The 18,389-nt window shown below is 40.2% G+C and overlaps 2 protein-coding genes across 2 annotated transcripts; both read right to left on the reverse strand.

Moving 5' to 3' along the window:
* Positions 1-2,364: 2,364 nt before the first annotated feature.
* Positions 2,365-6,563, reverse strand: LOC112235470 (homeobox protein Hox-C10a-like). Its single transcript, XM_042299621.1, has 2 exons — positions 5,725-6,563; positions 2,365-2,670 (listed from the first exon to the last, which is right to left on the reverse strand). The coding sequence occupies exons 1-2, from the start codon at positions 6,473-6,475 to the stop codon at positions 2,390-2,392; spliced, it is 1,032 nt and encodes a 343-aa protein (XP_042155555.1). The 5' UTR covers positions 6,476-6,563; the 3' UTR covers positions 2,365-2,389.
* Positions 6,564-13,935: 7,372 nt separating this feature from the next.
* On the reverse strand, positions 13,936-17,866 carry LOC112235474 (homeobox protein Hox-C11a). The gene is made up of 2 exons (XM_024403925.2): positions 17,063-17,866; positions 13,936-15,039 (listed from the first exon to the last, which is right to left on the reverse strand). The coding sequence occupies exons 1-2, from the start codon at positions 17,760-17,762 to the stop codon at positions 14,807-14,809; spliced, it is 933 nt and encodes a 310-aa protein (XP_024259693.1). The 5' UTR covers positions 17,763-17,866; the 3' UTR covers positions 13,936-14,806.
* Between the last annotated feature and the right edge of the window lie 523 nt (positions 17,867-18,389).

An 18,389-nucleotide genomic window follows, 5' to 3' on the forward strand; every position in this document is an offset into this window, starting at 1 on the left:
CCAATGCTGATAACTTGACATAACCATAACCCTGGTGCGGCAACCTAGTGGTTAGAGCGTTGGACTAGTAACCGAAAGGTTGCTAGATCGAATCCCGAGCTGACTAGATAAAAATCAGTCCTTCTGCCCCTGAACAAAGCAGTTAACCCACCGTTCCTAGGCCATCATTGAAAATAAGAATTTGTTCATAACTGAGTTGCCTAGTTAAATACGATAAAAATGTCATGGTAAATATATTATGACGATGGAGTCATTTCCCCTTGATTTAAACAGGTGGCAAATGCGTTACAGGTCAGCAAAACCTACGGGATATTCAAAGGTCCATTCTGTTAACCCACAGTGCCACAATCAGAAAAATACTGGACAATGTGTACCAACGAAAACTTATATTCAGAAGAAGATTAAAGAGCCCACATGAATACATTGTTTCCAGCTTTAAGATCAATAATATTTTACACATTTTAGAGAAAAGAAAACTAAATTATGTCAACATTTGGCTGGCTGGCCTGATAGCCACGTGATCTTTAGATGGTGGCCGACCAAGCTAAGCCTGTAAAGGACATTCCCATCATTTCATGGTCTAGAAACCAAAACCCAACCTAAACCAAAATCAGGGGAAACCTAACCAAAAACCAGGAACAAAATGATAAGGCAACAATAGCGGTCTAACGTCTACCCCATGTCGTTTACAACTCATTCTCCATCTGAGAAGCTAGAGTACTTTTTACAGCCCGCCACAAACATGAGAGCAGGGGAGAAAAAGTGTCCGTCCCGGCTATTAAAGCTCCAGTTCATTTACAATGCCATTTGTGATGATTTCAGTCAGAGCCTAGGGTGTAATTTAAAGGAAAGTGTCGCCCTTGATGAAGACGAACTGACGTAATCAAGGCAGTTTCTTGTTGCGGAGCCAGGAAGCGAATCCCAACAACATGAAACTACCTAAACCACGCTTCAGCTGCGCGAGACGTGGTGTTCCAACCGGAAGGGAAACGAAATAAACAGCAAAAATATTCAAAGCCAAGTAAGGATTTTATAACATAGCTATTACCCGAATGATATTCTTGCCTCTCTCATGCTATCCTAAATAGGCTTATCGTGTAAACTATTAATATAAGAATAATACATGGTGTCTAAAAAGGCCGAACCAATAAAAGGGAAAGCTCGTTAGACAAAATGCTGAAGAACATCAGAATATGTCATAAACTGTTCTAACGTCTCCAGAAATGGCAATCATGTAGACATGAAAGACAAGACCAGTAGCAGCAATAACAAGAGCTGTCAACCAAGTGCCTTTGGCTGAGCAACCGGCAGACATAGGCTACTCATCTCAAAATAACAGCAGAATAAATATCTATTTGTGTCCTACCTTGCATTTCCTCACACACCCTCTGTCGTCGTGGTCCTCATTTATCCATGCTGTCCTTGTTGTCGTTGTAATTGTTGTTGATAATCATCCATCTGTTTCCTTTGTTGCTGAGATGCGGTATCCACAATAGAAGGCTGCAGCCTGCCTCCATAGCAGAGGGAACCCCCCGAGCGCATTCGTTCTATCCAGTAGGCATAGCAGACCCTCTCCTATGTGTAGAGTAGCCTGTCCCTCCTCTCCTCCACACACCTTTAAACGATGCATCTTAACTGCAGCAGCCAGCTAGCACATTATATTTGCAGATCATAAAATCCACCCCTAGCTGTGCGCTTCTACCACGAGACGATTCTGACGTTAGAATTTTATGACCTTGACTTACTGTGCTCACCTGGATAATAATTAAATCAACGTAATGGTCTCTCTCTTCTATTAAAACGGCCATGATCTTCCCAATTTCTCTTATCCGCAGCCTCTCTCTCATTCCCTCTCTTTTTCTCTCTCTCTCTCTCTTAACATAGTGCCAAATGGATAATAAGGGGAAGGACAAACTCTATTTTCTATGGGAATAATCAACGGGACAAATATGACGCGAGCAACAATGTGGATGCAAAAAGTCCAGTGCAAGAATAGCCTATGACACATAGCAGCAGAAAACTAAAGGCAACACGATGAAGCTAGGGAGTAAGAGGACATTGCTCAAGAACAAACAAAACAAAGTCTTTTTTCATTCCCGCAGTTCTAAGCTGCTTGAGTGTTGGTGTTCATTACAGGCCTTCGCTTATATGTTTGCTTTTTATAACAATGGAAACGGCACCGCTATTTAATGTTCATGTGTTGAAAGGCAAACTCAAGTGCTGAAGTCCTTCCTTCATAAAGTCGTGACGGAATACTGTGTGTGTGTGTGTGTGTGTGTGTGTGTGTGTGTGTGTGTGTGTGTGTGTGTGTGTGTGTGTGTGTGTGTGTGTGTGTGTGTGTGTGTGTGTGTGTGTGTGTAAATGGAAGGGTTTTATAGATAATATAATTTCAGGTGAAGTTGTAGGCCGCCATAAGATGATCCCGACCCCGACTTTCACTATTGAGTTTCTTGAGCTTCATCCTTCGGTTCTGGAACCAGATCTTTACCTGTCTATCGGTCAGATCGATACTCTTACTGATCTCCAGACGGCGCTCGCGAGACAGATACATGTTAAACAAGAACTCCTTTTCCAGCTCGAGCGTCTGATGCTTCGTGTACGGGCATCTCTTCTTCCGTCCAGTTTTGGCTTTTAACCAGTTTCCTGGAGCATTTTCCAATGTAAAATCATCTGTAGACATAAAAACATGGAAAAGGTGAGCATAGGCCTACTGAAGGTCTACTTCCATGTTCAAGGCAGACTATATCAGAAATACTGCATTCCAATTGGTCTGCGTCAGGTCTGCACTGCCGCACCGCAATGTCTGGACGGTCTCTGCCAGTCTTTATCTCAAATGCACATTCAAGTTCTTGAGCTTGAATCAAATGTCCACGCTCTTTAAATACACGGGTTTAATAAGTACCTATTTTTTTACTTTCTTGGAACGCTTGGAACGAAAATATAAATAGTTAAAATTGAAACATAATTTAGGCCTATTTATTTTGACGGGATTCTACAGTGTCTGTCCCTGTGCTATAGGCCTACAGACAATATACAAGCCCAGACACCATGTAGCCTTTATGTGCTATAGGCCTACAGACAATATACAAGCCCAGACACCATGTAGCCTTTATGTGCTATAGGCCTACAGACAATATACAAGCCCAGACACCATGTAGCCTTTATGTGCTATAGGCCTACAGACAATATACAAGCCCAGACACCATGTAGCCTTTATGTGCTATAGGCCTACAGACAATATACAAGCCCAGACACCATGTTGCCTTTATGTGCTATAGGCCTACAGACAATATACAAGCCCAGACACCATGTAGCCTTTATGTGCTATAGGCCTACAGACAATATACAAGCCCAGACACCATGTAGCCTTTATGTGGTTTGAGGCTATAGGGGAACTATACAAGCCCAGACACCATATAGCCTTTATCTGGTTCGAGGCTATAGGGGAACTTTACAAGCCCAGACACCATATAGCCTTTATCTGGTTCGAGGCTATAGGGGAACTTTACAAGCCCAGACACCATATAGCCTTTATCTGGTTCGAGGCTATAGGGGAACTTTACAAGCCCAGACACCATATAGCCTTTATCTGGTTCGAGGCTATAGGGGAACTTTACAAGCCCAGACACCATATAGCCTTTATCTGGTTCGAGGCTATAGGGGAACTTTACAAGCCCAGACACCATGTAGCCTTTATCTGGTTCGAGGCTATAGGGGAACTTTACAAGCCCAGACACCATATAGCCTTTATCTGGTTCGAGGCTATAGGGGAACTTTACAAGCCCAGACACCATGTAGCCTTTATGTGGTTTGAGGCTATAGGGGAACTTTACAAGCCCAGACACCATATAGCCTTTATGTGGTTTGAGGCTATAGGGGAACTATACAGGCCCAGACACCATATAGCCTTTATGTGGTTTGAGGCTATAGGGGAACTATACAAGCCCAGACACCATATAGCCTTTATGTGGTTTGAGGCTATAGGGGAACTATACAAGCCCAGACACCATGTAGCCTTTATGTGGTTTGAGGCTATAGGGGAACTATACAAGCCCAGACACCATATAGCCTTTATGTGGTTTGAGGACACCATGTAGCCTTTATGTGGTTTGAGGCTAACTATACAAGCCCAGACACCATGTAGCCTTTATGTGGTTTGAGGCTATAGGGGAACTTTACAAGCCCAGACACCATGTAGCCTTTATGTGGTTTGAGGCTATAGGGGAACTTTACAAGCCCAGACACCATGTAGCCTTTATGTGGTTTGAGGCTATAGGGGAACTTTACAAGCCCAGACACCATGTAGCCTTTATGTGGTTTGAGGCTATAGGGGAACTTTACAAGCCCAGACACCATGTAGCCTTTATGTGGTTTGAGGCTATAGGGGAACTTTACAAGCCCAGACACCATGTAGCCTTTATGTGGTTTGAGGCTATAGGGGAACTTTACAAGCCCAGACACCATGTAGCCTTTATGTGGTTTGAGGCTATACGGACACGCAAATTAGATTGGAAATAGTTTAATAATTAATTACGCATATTCCATATTTCAGGGTACATGGATAACATGTTTGTTATTCCTACTCTTCGATTGCCTATTAAATGCCAAACCTTTTTAAACGATTGATGAAATTAATTCAAACAAAAGAGGAGAATATAAGAAGGGCATCTCTGGATTATCAACGGTCTTATTTCGCTCCTAAAAGACGACGCAAAGGGAATAATATAGGGTTAATGAATGGTCCATAATACCAAAAGGAAGGCTACATTGTAGCGGTTAAAATAACCCGACGTGTTGCGCATTTAGCCTACAAATAGCGGTACCGGAAAATATGTAGTCGACACTGTTGAGAAAACAAACAATGGATCTTTTTTTAAGCAGTGTAGCAGCATAAACTGGAATGTTATGGGGACTGTAATGATGGTTGCATTTTAATGGTTGTTTTGTTGAATCTTAGTTGTATAATCATAATAATTATAATAATAATACATTGAACATTCGTTAACAATATATATATATATATATATATATATATATATATATATATATATATATATATATATATATATATATATATATTCACCATTTGTGTTTCCTTGTATACGCTATCTATCCACCATAATAATTAAAATGCCGTTTAAGCCTTTTCTCAATCAAAGATCTGTAAGGAAAGTAGTATTACCTCTCCATCTTTATGAATGTTTTTTCAATCTAAAAAGTAAATCGCAGGCCTACACTGTTTTACCAAAAACAGTAATTATGGAAATTGAGGCGTGTGTGTGTGTTTGTCTGGTCTATATGTTTTACGGTGCACGCGCGTTATGAGTGTGTGATCTTGTTAATTTCAATGATAACTGCCCAACTCACCTTCGCACATTAAATAGAAAGGTGATAAGTGCCGTCGCCACAGTAACCCCTGCAAGGCCTGTTAGGCCTGTTCAGAATGTCTCCGATATATACATAGCGTAGATATACAGTAGCAAACCAACAATATAAAAACGCAAACACTGAATGATATGCATGCAGAGGATATTTTAGTATACTCTCTAGCAGAGGCTTTATTGTAGGATTGTAAGTACATTGCACTATGTGTGTGTGTGTGTGTGTGTGTGTGTGTGTGTGTGTGTGTGTGTGTGTGTGTGTGTGTGCGTGCGCGCGCGTGCGTGTGCGTGAGGGAGAGAGAAGGAGAGAGAGAGAGTGGGGGGTGGGAGCTTTCTGGATTACCTTTCAATTCGTCAGAGTTATCAGAACAACTGTCAGTCTTTGCACTCTCTTCTTTCTTGCGCTTTCGCTGTTCTTCCTCTTCGATGCCTGTTTCCTCGCTAACTTTCTCCTGCGTAGATTTGTTAACCGTTGATTCTCTTGGTGATTCAACAGATGTCGTCACCGGGGCCAAAGACGCAAAGCCTGTCCCGAACTGCTCCTCTCGCTGTCCCCTGCTCTCTCCTGGGTATACCCCTCTTACTCCTCCATAACATTCGGACACCTCCGAGACAGCGGTTTGGTCCGTCTGGCTGCTGCTATTGTTCCCAAGCCGAATGTAAGTAGCCGACTCTGTATTGTCCGTATTAGCCCTGCTGCTACTGTCACCCTGATACAGACAACAGAACGCCTCCTTTTTGACGTTGTCGATTGGAAACGAACACGGTTGTAAACTGGACTGGGCAACAGGTTGCTCGTCACTGTTAGTTTTAGAAACAGAGGTCCAAGTGCCCAGTTGGGATGACAGGTAAAGCGCATCTTGGTAGGAGCCGAGAGGGTGGCTACTCGGAGGAACCTCGTCTTTTTTGGGAAGGGGCGATCCAACTACTCCAAAATGTCTCATCATTGAGCATCCATACTCAGATGCAGCCGAGTGGATGTACATTCCTGGGTTGCTGCTGGAGAAGCCCTCGCCTCTATAGGAAGAAGATGATCCTCCCATCAAAGAATCCATCAGGAAATGACCCGCAGCAATGTTATCCTGGCATGACATTATTTTTTATTGTTGGTGTTGTTGGTGTCTTTTGTGTTCCTGTGGTAACGGTTTTTCTCGAGGAGAATAAGGACAGTAGGACACTGACAACTTTTTGGAGCCAAAAATATCAGCAACATAATTATGGATTCTTGGAGCACCATGTCATGTGATTTTCAGACCAATAGCGGCGTGGAAGTGGCATTGACGCTCCAGACTAAGGTGACGTCAAAGCGGTCAAGTTGTTAAATAAATGGATTTTTGCACGGTGAAAGGGCGCTACCTAGCGGAGGGATTTAGGGGGAAAAGCCACGGGAAGAAGGAACAAAGGGGTGGAGAAAATATTTTGCAATCAGTTACGTGGGTATAGCCGAAATGAAATATAGTTCAATAAGTAATCGTTAAGATAGGCTAACATAAAAACAAGACCGCGCAAATAATTCGATAAATATGATTATTTCTTGGAAGTCGCTGCAAACGCCACTATAGGAAAGTCACTTCGTTCTGGTATTCGTCAATACATTAAGACAATCCAATGGACGTACATATTATCAGCCCCACTCTCGAGTAGGCCTAGACTTGTTAGGCAAACTGATTTTCATAAGAGGTAGACTTTGCATTAAGCTAACCTATACAATCAAATAACTGTAGCTAGTCGTTGTTGCACCAGCAGTTGCACAAGAACGTTTGTTCGATTAAAATCTATTTAAAATGTTAACCAATGTGAGTATTCCAAAGTGTATTTTTGTCTTTAATTACTTTAGCAGCCCTATTTTTCTAGAGCATTGTACGGTAGTGCTATTCCTTGTATGTGTACTCCTAGAAGTCCTAGTAACGCCTAAGCATATTTAGGTGTTTTTTTAATCACCAAAAGCTTGAACATTCAATTAAATATGACCTCTATGATCCATCTACAATTTATCAGGAGTCTATAAAGAATGGTTGGTGGCAAAATCTTTTTCTTTAGGTTTAAAATGATATCAAGGATTATTATAGTTCTGGCCTTTCTTTTCCACTCCAAGTCGTTTGTAATTCGTGTGTAATATGTCATTCATATAAATGCAGGCGTGATATCAAACTGAGGGAGAAAAATGTATGCCACGTGTAAATTGTTTATTGAAGACAAAGGACCAGAACTTTTCTAGACAAATATCAAGTGTAATTTCATGTGTACATATAGACTATTAAGCAGACATTTGTGTAGGTTTTTTAATTTAGTACTAATTGAAGCGTCGACTCAGATATTCTTAAATCTATTGCGAATATATATGTTGTTATATATATATATATACTATATTCTTTTATTTATACCCATTCTTAGAAAAAAACACATCTGGATATAACCAAAAACGGTTCTATGCTTGCTTCATATATGGCACCCCTTAAGGTTCAATATATAACCGAATTGGGTTCCCAAACGTTCTATATCGATTCATTCCATTAAAGAACCCAAATGGAACCCAAAGGTTCTATGTGGAACCCGTTTTGGTTCAGTGAAGAAGAAGCCATGGGGTTCTGATCAAAGAACCCTACTAAAGGGTTCTGTATAGAACCTTTAGGGTGCCATATATGAAGCAAGCAATATAACCTTTTTGCTTCTACCCAGAACCTTTTTTCACAGAGTGTACGGTACGGTATTCTATAGTTTCCCCATGAAAATAACGTTCTAGCATTTAAAACGTTGCATAACAATAGGGCTCTAGTTCATGTTTTCTGATATTGATAAACCAAGTCGAAACTAACATTTTATTTTGAATTCATGTTTTTTAAAATTCCTATTCACATATTGTTTTGAAGTTAAAATGTCGACGAGTATAAAAATCCTATATGCTGGACGGTTTGCATGTTAATATTGTGTTTCCTTATTTTGAATCACCTTCACAGTGTGAGTCAACACCAGAATCAAAAAGATGCGCATAGTTTTTTCAGCCGAAGTCCTATGAAAATGGCTCTCCATAAGGCATATGTCTAGTGTTTTGTTGTTTTATACTCGAATATATATCCTCAACACGATTGATATTCCCATTACTAAGGTAATACAGTGACATCGACAAACAGTAGGCTACCAGGTTTAGCAACTACTGCCAAACAATGCAGGGCCCCTTGTGTGTTGAGTGTTGTTATTGCTCGTGTGTTGGCTATGACGCTTTATGATGAAAGGGGCAATCCTACCTCTTTTTTAAAAATGTCATTTCATCACGAGCAATGATAAATAGGGATTATCAGACTTTGCACGTCTTGTATTCTAAACTGATGCAAAAATGTAACAATGGTTACTAGGCCTATGTCTCATTTGAATTGGAACGTTGAATGAAACGTGTCCGTGAATTTCGAGGTTGTTTAAGTCTGGCCCATCGGCCCACGACTTCTTCTGTTCCTTAAATCTAATTCAGATAACACCAGAGCAATTTCAGTTGCATAGCAAAAAGTTCAAACGAACCGGATGAAAAAGGTTTAAGCATATTGACAATTAGAGACGCTTTGATTAATTTCGAAGCAAGTAACAAATAGTCTAGCTAATAGCCTAACAGAAATTCATGTACATTATTCATGTTTATGTATATTGAATGGTGTGATGCCAAGGCCATTTTCACCTAAAATAAATAATATTAGCTAAATGCTGTGGCCTATTTCAAATAGGAAGATTATGCTAATACATATAGGCTGTGGAGAATGCTGATATTTCTCCACCAACCACTAAACGCTAGATGTAATACCAGACTGTTTTGATTGGTTTCCTCACCTGCCCATCATTTCACCATCTTGTTAGAAATTGAATCCAGGGGTCTCTTCAATCAGATCCGCTTTAGCCAACATCTGTATTGGGGTTGTTTTGGCGTTGTCCGAGGTGGAACTGAGTTAGAGCTATCAAATTCACAAGCGGCTCCTGGCAAATCCATGTGGCCTTGTTTACAAGATGGAACCCTGGAATGTGAGATGTAATCTACACCTCCATTAGGATGATAGAAACCTTCATTATTTCGTTTAAGGAATTTCAATTTGAGCGTCATTATTTGTATAACGCCTAAACTTTCTCATTCTGAACTTCTAACGCGAGTGAGGTGGGTGTGTTTTCGGTACAATGATCCCAAGAGCAGCTGCTCACCGTTTTGACAGCTCCAACGCAGCTACACCTCCAAAACCACCAAAACATCTGCTATGCAGGTGTCTGCTATCACCGGTTAGCGCTTGATCTGATTGAATCTAGGCCTCACAGTCTTCCATTCTAAAGCTAGAATTCAATTTTTGTATTCATATGTCTCAGAATATGTTAACAATATCTAACACTGAAATTTACAATAAAAATGCTATTTTTGTCCATGTATGCTCTTCAATGGCATGCAGCCTGTAGGCTAAACGTTATTTTTGTGTGTCTTGATTTCGTTCTGAACATTACCCACACACAAGCAACTACATGTAAACAATGTTTCATTTTTAGAGTAAGTTTAGTGCACCAACATAGTATAATTGTACACATATATGGAAAAAAAGGGATATTATGTTTATGATCTTACAATTTCCATTAAAACCACTTTTCTTGTTTTCACATAAATGGAACCTGGGGTATGACCTCGAGGACTCATCTTTGAATCTGTGCCATTAAGCACCTGTGACAGCATGAGCATCTCCATTTTGAAGTAGTCCGTTTTCTTCATTACTATTTCTTATCCCTCCTGATGACCCAGTTGGACATGACTCCAACAGGGAGCCCATGCTGATATGGCCTTTTGGCCACTAGAGGCCTCTATCATTCTCTATGGGTATGGCATTATATTATATTCTATAAAATGAAAAAGTATTCCCAAATGGGTTTTTATTGTTTTGTGATAGAGAGATAATGTTAAATGCTGCTGTAATGTCACCTTTAGGAGGCTATTAAGTTTGCAAACTGAAACCAGCATCCTGAAATCATGACATGCATGTGTGTAATACCGATGTCATAACCTTGAGTGAAAATGCTGAATGCGTGTGTGTGAGTTGTACCTTACTCTATCTACCTCGAAATTTTGGCGTTTGAGGAACATTGGAACACGTCTAATTCTGACGTGAGATGTACGCACGTATGTATAGGCCTACTTACTTAAGCGTGCGCGCACACACAGACGTAGGGGTACGTTTCATTTGCTCGTAGGTATGTCCTTTCCATTCGTTATATTACTAAATAGTTGTTGATTTGTATTTAGTATAAAATAAGCACCGGCACATTTATGTTTTACGTCTTTAAACTTTATTCAGTCTACTAACATATTTACCATCATGCCGAGTAAAGAAAACAGACAGGCTACCCACATTCAGGATTACGCATAAACCGCCCATCCCCTTCCCATATTGAGCATATAGAGACCGAGGGACGCCAAAACTAGTTTGCATTGCAGGCCGCCATGACCACCATGATATATCTTTCCAATTTGATGTAACGAGGTTGAGCTCCTTGCAAGCAGACGTCCACACTCTGTGAATGTGGGAATGTATGGCTGAGGCATGTAGCTTCTTAAAGACAATTATAAATCAAAGGTGGTAATCGGAAAGCACACATTGATATTATATTACATTCCAATATGGTTACGACCACACAAGGGACCGCAGGTTAGTTTCTTCGACGTAGGCTACTGTATATCTACAGCTTTGGGCTTTCATCACATAGGGGGAAGGCAAGCCACCTATGTACGTATAAGCGCATGTACATTGGAAATCACTATGGCGAGAACACATTGCAAAACGAATATTCAATTGTAATTTGTATCAATATGGACATTTTTCATTTTTGATGTAATCTATTTGTTGGTTGTAAGCACCCGTTCATTTGTTTATGCAAGAGGATATATGTTGAGTGCGTCATCTCCCTTCACGTAAGAACTCATTGCAGAATTATTTTCAAAATCTAGGCCTTTAACAAGTTACACTCTGAGGAACTTGATAGCGCGGGCTTGTGCTTTCAAAACACTGCGCTCCTATTATAAACCACGTTTATTTTTATTTATTTATTTTTATTTAACCTTTATTTAACTAGTCCTGACATAGCACCTGACTAAAATGTGGAGAAAATGATTGAGCACAAACATATTTTCAAGAAATCCACCTTTAATTACAACGAAACGTAATTTAGACAATATATTTATACTTCCCAACTGAAACCATGTATGGATAAGATAAAGGAATGTTAAAAACACCAAAGAAAGTAAATAGTCCTTCAGTACTCACAAAACACATAAACCATAACAATGACACATACATGGAGTCAAAAACACATACATTCTAATTATTTGATCGGTGCCTAAAATGCCATAGAATCCATTCAAATAACCATTAGCTACTATCACTTCGAAAAGAGTCATTCAAGATTTCGCTATTTGTTAGGTTAGTTCCTTTTCAACATTATTGAATCACCTGCTATGTACTTGCTCTTACGAAATGCCATTCTCCTGGCCGTCTCTTTGCGTTCGTCTGTGACAGACCCGCCATTTTCCTTCCTAATAGCCAAGCGCCCAACGGGATCAGCTCAACTGAACCAACCGCCGGCTGCATAGTATCCCTTCTCTCGTCGTTTCTCAGGATCAACCACGACCATCACATTAAAACTATAAGACAACTAAAACAAAATAAAATGTAATTCAATATCGAAGATTCCATGTAGGCCTACATTTTAATGACGTATGAATAAAAGCATCCATCAAAATAATAACATGATGTTTCTAGTGTCCTATAACTTTATAAAGCCTATTGAAGGAAAGGAAACAAAACAATGCTCTCCCATTGTGCGACCAACACATTCCGGGGTGAATTCTGGCCCCCTGTGGTTGATAGGCAGTTTGAGGAGCCTCGAGCCTCTGCAGAGGACGGTGAATATGTGTGGCAAAGAAATCCAACAAATTACCGACGTCATCGTCCCAGGGCCAAGGTTGGTGGGTGTGACAAGTGAAGTCTTCTAGCCTTGATCTCTGCCTTCTAGCATCTCCCTCCTCATCTCCTGTCACAAACAACATCCCCCTCTTCCGCCCTCAGCTTCATTCTGGAGGGTGACTGGGTAGTGTGTTACATAGAAAAAACACACACACACAAAGAGAGAGAGAGAGAGAGAGAGAGAGAGCGAGAAAGATAACAAAATTGAATGGAATTCTGCATCCTCTCAAAGAAGAACATAACCCAAATGCATTATCTATACATTATTTTCCACAAGAAACGATGGAAATATGAAATAGGTATTAAAGCTCATGCCAACATGTTATAAAACTTCTCATGCGTGAAAACGTATACATTTTACAGGGACAATAATTTGTATTTACTGGGCGTGCTAAAACTGGAAAAGTTACCTGCTGTAGTTTAATGGGAGGGGTCAAAGTTGGACTCTCTACACATTCCTTTTTCTGTTCCCACTCACTCCCATTGGTCGATACCCCTCCTGCGCAAATTTCCGGGCAAAAGGGGCTCCTTGATTCCACTTTATTGCAGCGGGTTAGAGGTGAAAGCCTTGACATTATTGAAGTTCAAAGACTACTTTTAATTATAAATTGTAGTTAATACATACACGTGCAATCTTCCATAGACATATGCTCTGTGAGCACGCGGGCGCAGGCACGTAGGCCTATCCACACACACACAAAATCTATCAAATCAGTCACACACCAGTGATGTCCTCGATATGTCCTCGATATTTATAGATATGCACATACACCTACCACCATTGACCTGGAATTCCAAGATCTAATTTTAGGGGTCCGTTTTAATCAGAAATGTCTGTCTGCCATATGGCTAAAGTGTGTGTGTGTGTGCGTGCGTGTGTGCGTTTGTGTGTGTGTATGTGTGTGTGTATCATATATGCAGTCGTATGTGCACAACACCGGCCCGAGGTCAGGTTGAACAGTGTAGTTGTCAAGTTTTTTTGTTCCGACAGCCAGTCTTACTTGTTTACTATTTACTGCGGAAGTGAGCACCATTCCCCCCGAACAGACGGTGCAATTAAGAGAAAAAATGTCAATTTAGTGCCTTTGTCTTTATGGCAGTGTCTAGACTGCAAGAGTGGCGATTCCATTTAGTGGGCACTAAAGAAGGATCCCGTACCTCTTTCTTTCTCTGCGTTTCTGAAATTTAGCCTAGTTTGCATGTTGTTGTTTGTGTCTAACCAATATTTGAGCAAAAGCTCACATATGCACTCCTACATGAATGTACGCCTCGACAGTCCCACAACACACTCCCTCAACTTTTTTTGTCAGAAAATGTTTGCATAAAAAGGGAAGGCCTATTCCTAGATGACAATAGTTGATATACATAAATACCCCGAGAAATACCCCACTCAAATCCCTTAAAAATTAACATCGGATAGGCTTAATGGTTAAAAATAAAATCTATGACACAAATGCAGTCAGATGTTTTGGCAATACTTTTCAACCATTGGCTACCACTCTTAATCACTTCCCTTTGAAAATGACCAGCAGATAGCCATGGTCAATAATAAAATCTATGACAAAATCCACCAGAGTCTGTTTGTTGTCTATATGTCTGTTTATTTCATAGGTATCTATATAATAATGATACACAGGCACAGCTCCATATTTTCCTCCTCATCTTCCATAGCCAACACCGAGCATAAAGCAAATAATTTAAAGGAGCATTAACATTAAAGCTTTTAAAGTACACCGCTTGTTTGGGCGGTGTAAAGAAAATAGCAGCACCGAAAGGGGGTGAGAAATGAAAAATGAAATCATATTTACAATCACGAATGCACATAGTTGCATAGTCTGTACAAGGGAAACCATCAATACAAATTGTACACGTCACAGTTCTCAATGGCAAAAATGAAGCCTGTAAATACTATTTTGTGTTCAATAGTCTAGTCGAAAAGAGAATCGTGGTTTCATGGTAGGCTACACATAGGCAATACATATACCTATACAAAGACCAGAGGGAAGAGACATTTTTAAATATCCAATACAGGCCTATCATTGCTTCCAAATTGTGTTGTAACATTTAATATTCAACAAATAATATACTTGTGAAATGCACAAGTAAATACACAGAATTAAAATTCGTGGTAAATACATGGAAATTCATATGAACTACGGCATATCAATGATTATTATATCACCTGTAGGCCTATATCTGAAATAGAAATTATTCTGTGCACGAAGGCTACAGGAAAATGGCGGCTTATTACGCATACATAGCGAAACCCCATATGTTGTAAATAGAAATAACCTCATCATAATATTTAGTTGCTCAACGTGGCTGCTGATCTGGGCTCTTTTTTGTAACTTGAACTTTGTTTATTACTGGTGATAAGAATTCAGTGAGAAAAGAGTGTCGTTGACCTTTGACTATAATCATTAGGCCTCTGCTTTAACACTCCTCACATGCTCACAATAGAGGGTTTCCAGAAAAATATTGCAAACGATCTCTGCTTAATTTCTTTTCTTTCATTCTTCGATTCTGAAACCAGATTTTAACCTGTCGGTCGGTGAGGTTCAGCATCCGGGAAAGCTGCAGCCGTTTCTCTTTATTGATGTAAACGTTAAAGAAGAACTCCCGCTCCAATTCTCGAATCTGAAATTTGGAGTATGGACATCTCTTCTTCCTCGTGCGAGGAGTACCTGGGGTAATCAAACAGGAAGGACATGATCAACGAAAGTTTCAAGGAATAGTTTGTCATTCACGAACGGATATTCACATGAAGTTAAAGTAGCCTAGCTAACACGTATTAACATCAACATAAAGTACGTAGGCTCTTTCTGTGAATACACTATTCAGGTTTTTCTAGAAGCATTAATTTAATGGTACCAATTCTGTCAACATCCAACACGTAATATATGAAAACAATCAGCCATAAAGACTATTAAATTATCCCACGCACTCAAAGTGCAAAGAATATCAACTTACAGCCTCTAAGTATGTGTTTATTTATTATAAATATACAATAACAAAATGTATATGGCTGCAGGTTGCGGGGCATTCCCATGGAATTCAACTATACATTTGCACACTCCTTCATGGTTGTTTGAAATGTTGTTATATATATATATATGAGATATTAATCGTCTTGTAAAGATAAAATGGCTCTCAAAATGGCAATACATCACAGTTGTGGTCAAAATCTCATGAAAAAGACTAAGTACAACGACATAAAACATCTCTACAGTAATGCTCTGATTGTGCAACATTAGGCTACACAAACAGACGCCAATGTGTGTGTGTGTGTGTGTGTGTGTGTGTGTGTGTGTGTGTGTGTGTGTGTGTGTGTGTGTGTGTGTGTGTGTGTGTGTGTGTGTGTGTGTGTGTGTGTGTGTGTGTGTGTGTGTGTGTGTGTGTGTGTGTGGTGTGGTGTGGTGTGGTGTGTGTGTATAAATCACTGCAAATTCAGACATAGATATCTCAGGGCTAACCGAATGGAAAGGGGTTCTCAGTTCATACTGACCACAATTTACACATACCCATTCATAACTAAATGCAATACGCATAGATGTAGCTTGGATGCTAACACAAACACAAGCTATATAGACTACATTTGGACAGAATGTGTTTTCATACTCAGTGTTGGGGAAGCTACTTTGAAAATATAGTTTAACAAGCTATCAATTACTTCACACTGGAATAATTTAAGATACACTAAAAATACCCTTAAGAAACATACAACCTTAACTGGAGTAACTTTGAAAAAGTAGTTCACTTCATGCAAACTTCTTAATGAAAAAATATCATACCTTAATCTGACTACAAATGACAAGAACAGGTCACCTTGGAGTTAGATGTTAACATAATGTGTCATTTAGCTTATTTAACCCCAAAACTATGTTTCAAGGGAAAGTCCGGCAGTTGGTATGCTGCAGAAAAAGAAAGGAAATTCCTGCCTACTTTACCCACCATTTATTTTAGCTACACCGCTACATGGTAAAAACAGTAATAAACTACTGAAAACAGTACCAAGATTTGAATTTATTTCAACGACCAAGCTACAGCAAATTTGAATGAAATTACTAGTTGAACTAGCCTACATGTAGTTCACTACTCCCCAACACTGTTCATACTGCGGTACAGAGCTTGCATTGCGGACACAAGCATGGTCCAGATATGGACACAAACACATAACCGAGTCTCTACGACTGATTCAATTTTTCTCCAGATACATATAAATAGCCTAGATGGATACTTATAGAGCCTGTCATATGGTCAATAGCTGAATTAAGAATACTAGTTTGCCTCCAAGTGCACAAGGCTAATAATCTCCCAGCATCTTTTAGTAGGGTTAGTTTGCATGCAAGCTGCTAAAAGAAAATTAACAAGATACCAAAAGCAATGTTCTGCCCAATTGGTTTTTACTCACGACAGACCAAGGAGAAAATCCCTTAAAATGCCCAACGCAAGTTCATGATCAAAGTTAGCATTTGTCACAATAGCGCGCTCTTAAAATTTCACGGACTCTAAGATAGAAGCGTCTGTGTATAACATGCTTTTTTTTCAAAGGACTTTCCCATCGTAAAAAGTATTCTCGTTGTAAGAAAGAGCTTTGTAGGTTACAATAAAATCCTTTGAATGCTTATAAAACTCCACATAAAATCTGACCGACAAAACACTCGGCTAGTCCCTTAACCTTTCCTCATTTATAGCTTCGGTACCTACTCGAGTGGCTGTTCTTGCTGGCACTGCCGTCCTTTGTGGCTGAAGAAGTACACGAGCCCGAATGTGTATGTTCCTCCTCATCCTCTGGGTCCTTGTCCTGGTCTGGGGTGCCCAGTAGAGCCGCTGGCTGCTGGGACTCTGTTTCCAGTTTACTAGACTCGCTCTTATGTAAACAATTCTCTGCTGACTGATTGTCCGCGCCGCAGTATGCGGTCTCAAAAAAGCGGTCGAAACCTTGAGGGAGGACGTTGTTTTTCCCCACTCCGGGGTAGAACCCTGTGGAGGAATGGTTGGAGCTGGGATGGTGGTGGTGGTGGTGGTGATGACTGTACACACTCTCGTTCGTTTTCATAAGCATTTCTGTCATGGTGGATGACGGAAGACAGTCCCTGTGCACCAGATCCTCTCCAGAGTAGCATGATGCATAATTGCTTCTATGGTGCCATTTACTAGAAGGGTCCAATCCATAGGAAACTTCCCGTACCGGCTGCACGTGAGGCAGATTTGAGGAATATGGGTAGGTTATCTGTCGCGACGAGGCCTGTGGAAGAAACGTAGAGACGGCGGAAAATTCGGGGACGTAGTAGGTGCAGTTCGGGAGATAGATGTTTGAGGCGCAGCCCGTTCTGTCCCCAAACTCGGATGTCCGGTCTTTGTGCGTCTGGGAGCAGAAGTTTCCCAGATTCACCGAGTTAAACATCTTTCCCCCGTACTCCGTACTATAGATAGATGTTTTGGATTCGAACTGCAGAAGGGGGAAATTTAGGAAGGCAAGATGACGCGCAATCCGTCTAAGTCGCCAAAGACACGTGATCGAAAGTAGATATTGTCATATATCAATTTGGAACACTTGGATGTGTAGTAGTTCACTTAGGTAAGATCTAGGAGGTTCAAACGATTAATTTAAACACCACAGGAGCACTAAGAAAACCAGTAACATAATCCTGTTTGTTGGCTTAGGTTATGGCAATTATAAAGATAAGCTTGAGTATGAGGCTATTTATGTATGAGAGTGGGCTAGGGTAGCATAGTTTAGCATGTGATATAGCAGACTAAATTTGATTTTGAATTCTACAGGTAAGACCTTACTATTATTATGACTATTATGATTATTATTACTACTACTACCATAGCATAGTATACTACATGTTGTATATTGTACAATAGCATATAGCCAACTGGTAGACAGCAGAATTTACTCTCACACATTGTAATGTATGACTAAACACTACCAACAAAGTGTACCGAGATCACTGTGAAGTTAAAACAAATCCATGCTTTACAATGAGTCCAAGATTCCAACACCACACTCGAAGCGCCCCTGTTT

This window comes from Oncorhynchus tshawytscha, linkage group LG16, assembly GCF_018296145.1.
Source record: "Oncorhynchus tshawytscha isolate Ot180627B linkage group LG16, Otsh_v2.0, whole genome shotgun sequence".
NCBI lineage: Eukaryota > Metazoa > Chordata > Actinopteri > Salmoniformes > Salmonidae > Oncorhynchus > Oncorhynchus tshawytscha.

Bases quoted from the DNA above. Each gene is read 5' to 3' on its own strand.
- LOC112235470 (XM_042299621.1), bottom strand. From the start codon at position 6,475: ATGTCATGCCAGGATAACATTGCTGCGGGTCATTTCCTGATGGATTCT. The intron at 2,671-5,724 runs GTAATCCAGAAA...TTATGTCTACAG, and splicing joins TAACTCTGACGAATTGAAAG to ATGATTTTACATTGGAAAAT.
- LOC112235474 (XM_024403925.2), bottom strand. From the start codon at position 17,762: ATGTTTAACTCGGTGAATCTGGGAAACTTCTGCTCCCAGACGCACAAA. The intron at 15,040-17,062 runs GTAGGTACCGAA...TGATTACCCCAG, and splicing joins CAGCAAGAACAGCCACTCGA to GTACTCCTCGCACGAGGAAG.